This window comes from Galeopterus variegatus, unplaced genomic scaffold (assembly GCF_000696425.1).
Source record: "Galeopterus variegatus unplaced genomic scaffold, G_variegatus-3.0.2 Scaffold1562, whole genome shotgun sequence".
In the NCBI taxonomy this organism is placed as follows: domain Eukaryota; kingdom Metazoa; phylum Chordata; class Mammalia; order Dermoptera; family Cynocephalidae; genus Galeopterus; species Galeopterus variegatus.
Genome location: NW_007727673.1, coordinates 325,212 through 338,910, shown reverse-complemented (window position 1 = coordinate 338,910; position 13,699 = coordinate 325,212). Strand labels below are relative to the sequence as shown.

The 13,699-nt window shown below is 41.5% G+C and overlaps 1 protein-coding gene across 1 annotated transcript in view; it reads right to left on the bottom strand.

Annotated features, from left to right (window-relative positions):
• Positions 1-706: 706 nt before the first annotated feature.
• SLC36A2 (solute carrier family 36 (proton/amino acid symporter), member 2) overlaps positions 707-13,699 on the bottom strand; it is a 34,834-nt gene continuing 21,841 nt past the window's right edge. The window contains exons 7-10 of the mRNA XM_008577681.1: positions 10,801-10,899; positions 5,719-5,885; positions 3,513-3,682; positions 707-1,064 (exon numbers count right to left, since the gene is read on the bottom strand). Coding sequence (XP_008575903.1) covers positions 793-1,064; positions 3,513-3,682; positions 5,719-5,885; positions 10,801-10,899 — 708 coding nt within the window. The 3' untranslated portion in view covers positions 707-792. The remainder of the gene's footprint in view (positions 1,065-3,512; positions 3,683-5,718; positions 5,886-10,800; positions 10,900-13,699) is intronic.

Genomic DNA, 13,699 nt, shown 5'->3' with positions numbered 1-13,699 from the left:
CGACTTCACAGGAGGAGCTGCAATGTCACATTCTCAAGACAAATTTATGGCCATTTTTGCAATCTACTATAAGAACCTACACTATGCTTGACACAGAGTAGGTAATCAAGCAAGTTTGTTGCAAGAATTAAGAGGTAAAGTCTATTCAAATAATCTCCATGTTCACCCCCCTTCAACCTTCCCTGTCTCCACTAGCACATCTACTTCCATGTCTCCTGTTCACTGTTGGGATCTTTGAGCTGGGCCAACATTTTATCCAGTGGTTTAAAAAGTTTATTGCTCTTGACTTAAATATGGATAGCTCCTTTCTATCAGAGTTGCAGCTCACATCAGTCATCATGGCTGTGAACACCTTGCTGGCTTACGTATTATGTTCTTACTCCTTGTCTGTGCTTTGAACAGTTCTGGAAAAGGCAACACCTTTTGTCTACCAAAGCATGGTCAACTTTAGCTGGAGGCACCTCCTTCTGCCATTTGGGGACCCCTGGTGGCTTCTTCTTGCATAACTCCACACAAGGTGTGAAATTCACCATGTGAATTACCAAAAAGTTGTATAGAACCCAGAGCTCTCAGTAAGTGCTCTCAATATAGTGGAAAGCTAGAGACGGAAATAAAAAGGAATTAAAAACTTTTAAAAAATGACCATTCAGAACTTGTAGCTGGTGAGTCCTTGCTTGTTTCACTGCGATTTGGCCCAGAGGAAAGGCAAAATAGCAACACAAAAATAATGCATGTAAAAGAGATCCATGTTGTTAAAAGTCAGGTGCTGGTGGGTTAGGAGCAGTTCCATTCTCACTGAATAAAAGCGGTGGAGTTGGAAAAGCTGAGAGCATCTCCCGACTTCATCAGGTCGTCGAGGGCCACATAGGTCCCTGCCACAAAGCCCACGAAGCCCAGGATGCTGATCAGGGCGTCCTTGGCGATGGTGAGGGGGCTCATGCCCTCCGAGTAGTAGGTGGTGATCTCCAGGAGGGGTGGGATGATGAGGGCCAGGGAGCTGCCGCTCATGGAGCCCACCAGGGAGAGGACCAGGTCCAGGCGGGGGATGAGGATGGCCAAGATGCCTTTGAGAAATGAAAGGGAACAGATGGAGAATCCCAAACTTAACTAAGCTTTAAGAGTTTGTTTTAAAAATCCTCTTCTTAAAAAATAAGCCAGTTGTTTCTCAGAAATTCAGTTATGTAAAGTAAGAGTTGAAAGTCTTCTAGTACCCCTAAGTCACACTCCCTAGACGTTATACATTAAAAATTGACATGTCTCCTTCTTATCATTTTTCAAATATGAAGGCATTTCAAAAAGTCCATTAAAAGATTCATATTATCTTTTAAGTCTATTTTTCCATGAACTTTTTGTAATACTCTTGTATATACATTTGTGTTGTTGGGAGGAAAAGCATTCCCTCTGCTAACTTAGGTTCAGTGGTTGGGGGCCTGAGAATTGAACTGACAGTAGGCAGATGAACAGGAGAAAAGACAAAGTTTACTTATGAGCTCCAGAGCCTTCAGATGAATTGCCTTCTAGGACAGCTAAAGATAAGGGTTTTTATACCAACTTAATAAGAGGAAAGGGAGGGGGACGAAGGACTTCTACAGAAGAAAAAATGGAGGGTATGACAGTTACAGATAAAGTTTGTTCAAGTAATTAGTCATTCCCATTATATTGGTTAGTTTTTGTTCTAAAAGAAGTTTAGATAAAGGTTTTTTCTGCAGCTGCTGTTTGTTCAAATGTTTTTAGCTTAACATAATCTATGTTACTGAGGTGCATTTTGGATTCCCACATATTCAACAACACTTAAGCTCTTACTTCATAAACTAAATAACAGTGCTGGGAACTGTTCAAGCTGTTTGGAATATATCAATGTATAAAACAGACAAAAATTCTTAAAAACCCTGTCTCTGTAGAGCTAACATTTTAATAAATAATTAACGTGAATACAAGAACCTCTCACTTGCAGACAATTAGAATGTGAGATCATTTATAATACAAAGGGGTCTTCAGTTGGGACAACATCTACAGTGTGTCTTTAAAGAAATGTCTTCTCTCTAGTTTTACATACATATCAGAAAATGTCTAATAAAGAAACACTAAAAGCTAAAGGTTTTGAAATTATATTTTTCAGCAGGATGTTTTACAGGTCTGGGGTTTTACATTTTTTATACTTGTTGGAAAATGTCCCTGAAATCCCAGAAGGCTTGACCAGGCATCCTTTGGAGGAGGAGTGTGATGAAACAGAGAGAAATGGGTTTGGAAGGCATGAGCCTGGCTTTTCTTTTTGTGACCTTGGCCAAGTCTCTACCTCCTTTCCACCTTGTTTGCTCATCTGCAAAATGGGGATAGATGCTACCTCCACTTTTAGGTATTACAGTTCATGCCGCATATCGTGTTAAAGTTGAAATGAGTTAATTCACGTAAAGCACTCAGAAAAGTTATCTTTACTATTACTTCAATTTACTTACTCATAATCCTAATTGAGGAAATGTATGAAGAAGCTGTAGTTTTAAGTTTAAGGGATTGGTATCTTCATAGTTTGGGGCAAATTCCTTGATTGCTCTGGACTCTCTCAGTTTCTGAGTGGTAGGATCCCTGCCTCCTAAGGCAAATTGAGAATCAATCACCTCAAATGAAGAAAATCAGTGTCTAATAAATACTATGAGCTGGTCTAGTACTGTGAGAATCAATAATCTCCTAAGTGTCCATTGATGGATGAATGGATAAACAAAGTGTGGTAAATACACACAATAGAATACTACTCAGCCTTAAGAAAGAATAAACTTCTGCAATCACAATCAAAAGGAGCCTTAGGGACAGGTGGGCCACCTCACACCAATGGAGGAATGTCTATCATTCTTGGCTTCTGGCAAGATACTGGAGGAAAGGGGCACTCCAGATCATGGGGACAGGGTCACGGGGGAGGGCTACAAGGGGGTGAGAGGGGTTGGCCTCAGCCAATAGGAAGTTCAGGACCATCTAGGGGGCAAGGAGCTCCAGCTGATAGTTGGTGATAGGGAATGTGAACTTAGCTTGCCAAATTTTTCTCACATTTTTAATGTTGCCTCAAATTTTTTTTTTTTTCCTTTTTGTCTTTTTTTACTGACCGGTAATGGGATCCCAACCCTCGGTGTTGCGCCCGCACCGCGCTCAGCCAGTAAGCGGGAACCAGTCTCCACATGGGATCTGAACCCTCGGCGGGAGCGCCACCGCGCTCCCAAGCGGCGCACTCTCCAGTGCGCCACCGGGCCGGCCCTAATTGTCAGTTTTTATGATTGCTGTTCGATAAACTGTGTCACTCCCATAGGCCAGACACCAAAAAATCTGCCTAATTAGGTACATGTAAGAATGGGGCTGTTGCTGAGGCTTAAATGAGTCAGTACTTGTAAAGCTTTAGAAATCTCCTGAAATACAGTAAGTGCTCGGTAAATGCTGGAGTCACAACTATCCTCTACCATCTAGCTGATTCCTGACAGCCCTCAGGAAAAGATCACCAGGAACACTGAGTTCTGCTCTCCACTCACATGTCAGGCAGACCATGGCGAGGCGGATGGACAGGTCCAGAGGCAGTTCCCAGCGCTTTGACACATTGGAGAGGACGAAGGGGACGATGAGTTCTGCAGGGACATAGAACTGCAGGGAGTAGGTGCATAGGACACCAAGGATGTAGAGGAGATTGACCGACTGGTACAACCTGCAAGACAAACTAGAGTGACTCTCTCCAAGGCCACTGTGCTCTGACACCCGTAACCTCAGAACATTAACCTTTGACCATGGGACAATCTCTTGGGCTGCTGTTCCCCTGGCTAAAAGTGATGGAGAGGGACCTTCTAAGAGTCAAGAGGGAGTCACACTAGAGCATGCAGTGAAAATAGAGTGAAGCATATAGTTTCAATGGAAACAGTTGGAAGGGTCATGTCTAAATGAAATAAAAAGGGTCTTCAGCATGGGTATATAGAGCACCTCCACAAACCACTATCGCTTGATACTCGATTTTAGATGTTAGGAAGAGAGGCTCAGGCCAGATACCTTGCCCAGGGAGACACAGACTCTAAGTGGTTAAGACCAAAAGCCTTGGACCGAAAAGACTCCAGTCCTTTGTGATCTTTGTCAGTCCTTAGGCATTCTCTGGATCCCACAAAGCTCTTGGCACATAACGGGTTCTCAACAAATGCTTCTAGTTGGTTGAGAGAACTGCAGAATCCTGAACCCTTGGAGGAAGAGAGAGTTTATAAATAGGGTTGTGTGGAGGTTGGGGGGTGGTGGGGAAATAAAAGGAGAGACAGCGTTACTGCAGGCCTTGAGCTAGAGGCAGAGTAATGTGAGGCTTCAAGGGATGTTGAATTCTATAAAGGTTTTATTTGACCTATTGAGATATTACTATTTTCCTTTAGCTCACTAATGTGGTAGATGCACCTACCACATGTTTAATAAAGGGATGTGTGTGTGTGTGTGTGTTGTTAGGCCATTTCTTAGAAAGGCTAACTTCCACATTTCTGTGTTTCTTACACCAGTCCCGCTACCTGGAACACCCTCTTTATTTCATTTCTATCTCCCAATGCCACCAATTTTTTTGAAATTTCCCTCTTCTGAGCAGGTACCAGATGCTTTTAGACAAGGCCCAACTTAATCTCATGACAGCTCTGCTTTATGGGTGAGAACACCGAGGCTCAGAGAGATTGAGTAAACCACCCGTGACCATGAGCTAGTAGGTGGTACAACTGGGACTCGGACCCAGAAGTACCAGAGTTGTCCTTGTTTGGATAGAGTTGTCATCTTGTCCTTGTTGTCCCATTCTGGTGTGCTTTTCTTCCTTGGAAGTCCCCAAGGCCTGCTCGCCACTCTGGAGGGCTTCCTCCTCTGGTCTGTGTTGTAGTTTGTGTACGTACACCATCTGTCCGTCCCCCACTCCCACTTGGATCATGAGCTGGTGAAGGTAGTGAAGCTCCAAGATCCTAGTCTACTCACATCGGCACTGTCCACACCCCCATGTGTCTACACTGCATCTGCATATAACTGGTATGCAGTACATGCATTTATCATCTTGGGAAAAGAGCCCCATTTAGGCAAATTAAGCCTCCAAGTGACTGTCCACTTAAAATGACAGAGGAATCCTGCAATTAATGATGTGCCCTGGTAGGAGAGAAAACGCTGCATGACACAATGTGAGTTCATGTGTATATTTAAATATGGCACTGTTGAAGTAAGTCTGTGGCAGCTAACTGTTACATGAATCGAGCATATCAGAACATTAAATTTTCATAGATTCCAATGGTCTTCCCAAATTAATTTTTGTTTTACACTTTTTCATCCTAGCTACTCTGACTTGGGATGTGCACCACTGGCTGTGGCAAGCAAGACTTGGTCATGAGCCTTAATGAATGTAATTGGAAGTGCTGCCACCCACCGACTGCTCTCTGCCTCCTGCCCTGTCCCTGTGCCCCTCCCTTCTCTCTTTAGGTGACCAAGGACTCTCATTTCTGTCTTCTCTTCTTAATCATGTCCTCCTTCACACTAAGACATCAAGGCCTAACTCAACTTGGGAGGCTGTTGTTGAAGGAGGATCTCCCTGCACAGAAAATCTGGAGGCGAGTCTTCTAACGACAACTTTGCTTTTCCCTGTGGGAAGCTCTCTAGACCTTGCTTCCCAGCTGTAGAAGGGATGAAGAAGGGACCTACATATTTCCACCCATCCCTGAATCCCCAAAACCTAAGAGCCCATCATGGTACCAGCAGTTGGGCAGGTTAAGGGTTATGCTGGCCTTGATGTCATCTCCAAACCGCAGGTAGCCCAGAGTCCCGATGCTGATGTACAGGGCGATGATGATGGACATTCCCAAAGACAAAATGGCTGGGAAGCGGCGGGCATCCTTCATCTTGTTTTCCAGGGGCAGAACCTACAGAAAGTCACAGTGTAAGGAGAGGGATGGAGAAAGATAAAGAAGAAAGGCTTGCCACTTCTGGGTATACACTCAAAAGAATTAGAGGCAGGGACACAGAGATATTTGTACACTCAAGTTCACTGTAGTATTATGCACAATAGCCAAAAGGTGGAAGCAAAGCAAGTGTCCATCAACAGAAAATGGATAAACAAAATGTGGTACATCCATGCAATGGAAAATTATTCAGCCTTAAATAAGAAGGAAATGTTGACACATGCTATAACATGGATAAACCTTGAGGACATTATGCTAAGTGAAATAAGCCAATCATAAAACAACAGACACCATATGATTCTACTTACATAAGGTAAGTGGAGTATTCAGGTTCATAGAGACAGAAACTAGAATGGTGGTTGTCAGGCTGAGGGAGGAGGGAATGAGTACCGAGTTTCAGTTTTACAAGACAGAAAGATGTCTGGAGATGGATGGTGGTGATGCTTGCACAACAATATGAATGTATTTAATATCATTAACTGTACACTTAAAAATGGTTTAAGATGGTAAAATTTGTGTTACATATATTTTACCACAATTAAAGAAAAAAAGAAAAAGAAAAAAGGGAAAAAATGGGGTGAAGAAAAAGGGGGGAAAAAAGGGGAAAGAGGGTGAAGGGAGAAAGAAAAAAAAGGAAGACTTGGAGTCAAAAGATGAGCCCTGGACTATTCAGAGCTGCAAGGGCCTCTCAGGTCATCCAGACCAAAGGTCTCAACACTCTAGGGCAGGCAGATCTGTCCATCAGATGCATTTTTTTTTGGACACACCTTCTTCTAGAAGATTGAATACAAATGCCTTTAGGCAAAACATTCTTCTTTCATTCACCGGGCCCTCAGGATAATGTCGGGGCATTACGTGGACCCCAGACAATCCAACCTGAACTCTCTCAATTAATCAAAGAGATAAATGACTGTTGACAAAGTGTACAGGTCTCTAAACTGGGAATCAGATGGACTGGGTTTCAGGACTGTGTGTTTTCTAGCTGTTGACTTAGCCCAAGTCCCTTTCCCTCTGAGGGGCTTAGGTTCCTCTTCTGTAAAATTGGAGACTGGGCTAGATTTCTTAAGATAATTTCACCTCCAATACTGATAATCAGTAGCACATAGCAGACATTCAATAAATACTTACCGAACAAATTGTAGCATCATTTTATAGTTGGAAAATTAGGGACCAGAGAGTAGCCATGTCCCAAGCAAGATTCCAGCACATTCTGTTTCCAAAGTCATTTGCTCAACCACTGCACTCTGCTTTTTGCCATGACTGTCCTGATTCCAAAAACAAAGTGCTTCCAGTTCCATCTAGGTAAGTAAGCAGACCCCACCATATCTTGCTCACTAATTACAACTAAAATTTCTGCACAGAATACATAAAGCAACTATGCATGGATTCTGAAAAGTAGATAATAACAGGTAGATTGGGGAGAGAAATCAAAACTAGAAAAAATGACTGTTTTGGCAATAAATTTCCAGATTTTTTTCCCCTCCATATCTCCCAGTTTAAACTCAAGTGAAACCCAAATTCTAGAACTATGCAGTGGATGCGGACAGAAAAAACTCCAAGAGAACCTTCTCTTTTCAGCCAGAGGATCTAGAATAGGTCACTGTAGGACAGAGAGTATAAAGAAAATCTCTATTTTTGTGGGTTTTTGCTTGTTTGTTTGTTTTTTCTCTAGGCCATGCCCCCAAGGCAAGTCCCAGTCACAAAGCAGCACTCTAGTTTATCAGTAACTGTGGGTGGCCACCCAAGCACTTAAAGATCTGAAACAAAATTCTTTTATCTGAGCAGAAAAACTGGGAGGTAGGCTTTGTGCATAAAAGGACACTATCAGGAAAGTGAGAAGATGACTAAAGGAAGGGAAGAAAATATTTGTAAATCATTTATCTGATAAGAATGTAGTATCCAGAATATAAAAAGAACATTTACAACTCAACAACGAAAAGGCCAAACCACCCAGTTAAAAATGGGCAAAGGACTTGAATAGCCATATCTCCAAAAAAAGATATACAAATGGCCAACAAGCACATGAAAAGACGCTCAATGTCATTAGTCATTAGGAAAATAGAAATCAGAACTGTGAGATACTACTTCACACCCAGTAGAATGGTCATAAAAAAAACAAGCAAATAACTGAAACCAGACAACAACAACAACAACAAAAAGTGGAAAGTAAAAAGTGTAAACAAGGATACGAGAAACTGGGACCCTTATGCACTATTGGTAGGAATGCTAATGGTGCAGCCACCGTGGAAAAGAGTTTGATAGTTCTTCAAAATGTAAACAGAATCACCATATGACCCAGCAATCTCACTCCTAGGTATATACCCCAAAGAACTGAAAACAAATATTCAAACAAAAATTTGTACATACATTTTTATAGTAGTAGTATTTACAATAGCTAAAAAGTGGAAACAAGCCAAATGTCCAATAACAGCTGGATAAACAAAATGTTGTATATCCATATAATGGAATATTATTAGGCCATATAAATGCCTTAAGTACTGATAGTGATACTTACATGGATGACCTTGAAAACACCACTAAGTGAAAGAACTCAGAAATGTCCAGAACAGGCAAATTCATAGACAAAAAGTAGGTTAGTGGTTGCCAGGGGCTAGGAGCAGTGGGGAATGAAGAGTGACTGTTAATGGGCAGAGGGTCTCTTTTTGGGGTAATGAAAATGTTCTGGAATTAGATAGTGGTGATGATTGTGCAATATTATAAATGTACTAAAAGCCACTAAATTGCTTACTTTAAAATGGTAAATTTTAGGGGAGGGGGTTAGCGAGAAATTGGTAAACGGTCATAGAGAATGATTACATTTTGTAACAATGAATATATTAACTATCCTGATTTGATCATCACATATTGTACATAGATATTGATATTCAACTCTCTACCCTACAAATATGTATAATTAATTATGTTTCAATTAAAAAATGGTAAATTTTATCTCAATAAATAATTTGAAAGGATGAAAAAACAATACATCACACAAATACTAACCCAAAGAAAATTGGAGCACTCATACTACATAATTCTAAGATAAAGCTTTTGTTTTTAAGACAGCTTGGTATTGGTGAAAGGATAGACACATTGATCAATGAATCAGTATAGGAAGTCCAGAAATTGACCCATACACATAGACCAATTAACTTTATGCAAAGATGCAAAGGCAATTAATGGAGGATGGACAGTCTTTTCAACAAATGATGCTGGAGCAATTGAGCATCCTATTTAAAAAAATGAACTTTTACCTATAAACACCTTAAGCAAAAATTAACTCAGAAGGGACCATAGATCTAAATGTACTATGAAAACTCTAGAATATTTAGAAGAAAATATGAAGAAAATCTTTGTGAACTTGGGTTAGGCAAAGTGTTTTTAGATATGAGGGGTCTTCAAAAAGCGTGTGGAAGAATTTGCATTATCTTTTAATTCAATTGTTCCACAAACTTAATGAAATATCATGTACAACACCAAAAGCAGGATCCATAAAAGAACAATTTTGATAAATTTGACTTTACCAAACTTAAAAACTTTTGCTCTGTAAAAGACACAAAGCTACAGACTGGAGAAAACATTTGGCAACTACATATCCAATAAAAATTTTTCATTTGGAAAATACAAAGAAAATGAAACTCAGCAATAAGAAAACAACTCAGTTAAAAAATTTTTTTGCAAAAGATTTGAACAGACACTTTACCAAAGAGGATATATAGATGCCAAATAAGCACAAGAAAAGGTGCTCAAAATCACTGGACGTTAGTAAAATGAAAATTAAATCACAATCAAATTCCACTATACACTTATTAGAATGGTGAAATAAAATATACTGACAGTACATATGAGTGCTAGCAAAGATGCAGAACAACTGAAATACACATGCATTCTGCTGGGAATGCAAAATGGTCCAGCCTTTATGAAAACTGTTTGGCAATTTCTTATAAAGCTAAAAATACATTAATATGTGACCTAGCAAATTTACTCCTGGAGAAATGAAAACTTACATTCACACAAAAACCTGTACACAAATGCTTATAATAGCATTATTCATAATTGCCCCAAACTGGAAACAACTCAAATGTTCTTCAACAGGTGAGTTGATAAACTGGTGTTGCCCGTACATTGGATGCTCTGCAGCAGAAAGCAATGAGCTATTGATACATGCAACAACATGGATGAATGTTCAATGCACTAGGCTAAGAGAAAGAAGCCAGTCTCAAAAGGTTTCATACTGTATGATCCCGCTTATATGACATTCTGGAAAAGATAAAACAATAGAGACAGATAAAAGAAGGTGGTTGCAAGGGGTTAGTGGTGGGGGAAAAGTTGTTCTGTGTCTTGACTGATTGTGATGCATCTCTCAAAACTATGCATTTTTCAAAACTTACAGGAATATACACCCAAAAAAAGTGAAGTTTACTATATGTAAATTTTAAAAAATACATATATATATATAAACAACACTACTCTTCCTCAAGTGTGGAAGTAAGGATTATAATAATCCATCGTAAATATACAGTACTTTCCAGTTTAAAAATCCTTTATGTTTAATCAAATCCTTAATTTAAATTTTACATTACCTCTATTCTTGATTCTAGAAGATTAGGAAATTTGTGTTCATAGGAGGATAAATATTTAATAGACACATTAGAACAAAAATAAAACTGTCTCCTGAGTGCCTCTCTGTTGTAATCTACTTTCCTCCTGCTGGTGACAACTGACCCAGCTGAGGCCAAAGGTTACTTTCTCCCATGTGCATCTTTTTGCAGGCCCAACACAACGGTCAAGAGGACACAGAAACCCAGAGCTCACGGCTCCTTTTCAGAAGGTCTATCACAGTACCAGGGAAAGGCCACCCCGATTCAAACCTTACCACACCAATGCTTTCAAATGAAAAAATGGCTGTTCCAAAGAAGAGAGGGTAGGTCTTCCAGCTTGCTACCAGTGGCAACTTGCTGGGGTCTGGAATTCCCTATAGGAGAGAGAATACAATGAGACAGTCACTCTCAAAGCACATTTGAGCTCCTTGAAGAGAAGAGTACTCTGAGAGGTGATTTGAATTTTAAAATATTGAAAGTCAGGGAGTTCAGAAAACTTCAAGAGAAGTAGGCAATGATCAAAGTTGAATTTTTTTTTTTTTTTTTTTTCTTTTTCCGTGTCCGGCAACGGATCGCAACCCTCAGTGTCGCCCCCGTACCGGACCGGGACCGGCAACGGGATCGCAACCCTCGGTGTTGCCCCCGCACCTCGCTCAGCCAGTGAGCGGGAACCGGTCTGTATGTGGGATCCGAACCCTCGGCGGGAGCGCCACCGCGCTTCCCAAGCAGCGCACTAGCGCAGTGCGCCACCGGGCCGGCCCCAAAGTTGAATTTTTAAAAAATGTATTTATTATTATTATTATTATTATTATTATTATTATTATATTCAAAGATGTGGCTGTGGAGCACTGGGATGGGGCAGGTGGAAGGGGGGTGGAAAACAGAAGTGGAGGTGGGGGGATGGGGCTGGACCATGGCCAGCTTCTTCACTGGCCTGGTTGCAGAGGGCAGGGGCTTGGCTGAGGCTCACAAGCTCCCCCCACTCCAGTTTGGGAGCCTGAGACATTCCCGGTGGTGGCTTGGTTGTCACTGGACTGGATGTGGATGCGGGGGGGGGGGATGTGGCTGAGGCCCTTGGCACCCCCCACACTGCTCAAGAGCCTGGGGGGGGTGGTGGTTCTGTGATGGCTTGGTTGTTGCTGGGCTGGATGTGGATGTGGGGTAGGGGGGTGCTGAGGCCCTTGTACCCACCCACCCTGGCTCAGGAGCCTGGGGCTTCTGGCAGCAGCTCAGTCATCGCTGGGCTAGATGCAGACATTGGGGGGAAGGGTGTTGCTGAGGTCCTTGGGCTCCCTTCACTCATGGTGCTGGTGCTTCTAGGTTTTATAGGTGTTCTTTGGTGGCGTTAGACCTTTACTGGTTAATATCAGAACTTTGTCTCTGATCTGTGTGTATTTCGTGTTTTCTTCCAGTTCTGTGTTGGATTATTAGCTACCCCCACCACTTAAACTCTGCACTGGAACTAGTTTGTTGTCCTTTGCTTACTTATAAAGTGGGGGAACTTCCTGTGGGGACCAGCACTTGGGCCCTGTGGTTGAGCTAAATTGCTGCTTTGCTGCTGATTACCTGGAGAAGGCTTTTTGTGCAGCTCAGGTTTTAATCATTGACCTTTTAAGTACTTCCTGGTCTTGTGAGGTCTGGCACACCTGGGTTGTGTGGAAACTTTGGTCTGGGCCTGAGTCTTTTTAGCAAACTGCACCCCCTGCAGTTCCTGACTAATCTCCACTGAGTGGGCCTGTGCTGATTGAAGGGCAGATCAGCTGTCCATGCTGTGCCCCAATGTTCCCCCAGTGGGCCTGTCTCCCTCACCACCCATACTCCAAACATTTCCCATGGGGTGGGCCATGCACTGATCCCTTACGATGACTCACTGGCCTTTGAATGGCTCTTTTTTTCAGTTGTCTGTGGCCACTTGCTCCTATGTGGGTACATGGGAACGCTATTAGTGGTCTTGCTGGCCTGGGGTCCACCAAGGCCCTCTTCTCTCTGCAGCCTCCAATCAACTTCATACGAATGGCACAGCTGCAGATTTTGTCAGCTCCTGCTCCGTGCACTCACCAGGGCCAGCCTTGAAGCAGCTGGGGCTTGAAACAGCCAGGGCTCGAAATGGTTGGAGCAATCCTTTCTTTCTCTCATCATGGCTTTGGCCTTCATGAACCCTACAGGTCTCTCCTCCTCTTCCCCTGAGCTCTAGCGGCCCCAGCTTGGCAGTCATTGCTTTTTAATAGGTGTAAATTGGTCGATTGTGGGAGAGGGTGACGCTGGGGACCAACTCTTCTGCCATCTTGATTCTCTCTTCAAAGTTTATTTTAATACTACACAATACCAAAGAGCCAGAGGATAGAATCATAGAGATATTGTCAAAGCACTGAAGGATCAGTAGCTCATGTAGGGAGTTTGGTTTATCAGAACCTTACAAAAGAAAATCTTAACACCACAGATTAGTGTTGACCTAAAGTACTCAAGAACACCTTTGAATGGACAGTGGCACGGGTGTTGGAAATTACTGTGACTATAGTTATAATAATATTCCAGAGAGTCCAAAGAAATTACTTAAATATGAATCTCCCCTTTTCTTCTAAATTAAAGGGGAGGAGAGTTTGTGGAGTAAATATTCTATGTACCCTGTGACTCAGAATGTGAAAATAATTACAGAACCATTTTTCTAATTGGGTAACCTCTGGAATAGTGCAAAAATGAATCAGAGGTAGCTATTTCATTAGGAATTCAATTTTGTAGAATTCATTAATATCTCATAAGGAATATAAGACTGATCTGTAGTTATTCTAAAATGTTTAAACTAATTTATTATTTTTACTAAATTCCATGGACAATGTAACTTTTTTCTCTTGCAGCCTAACATCTGAAATTTACTGGGTATGACAAGGGACTTCTAGAGTTCAAATTTCTATGTAGTACTATTATCCATTATAAAAGAAAAATTAGAACGGATAGAAAATTAGGAAATTGACAGAAAATCAGTTTCTATAACTCAACCCCAAAGACATTGTAGTTAACATCATAACAGATTTGCTTATGGTTTTTGAGACTCTCAATTTATACCTATACCTCAGTGACTAAATAGATTTTTTTCCCTCTTGTGTTCTGTAGGGGTAATTTTGGATGCCTGGAATTGCAATCTAAAGGATGTAAGACAATGGGTAATTTGGTAAG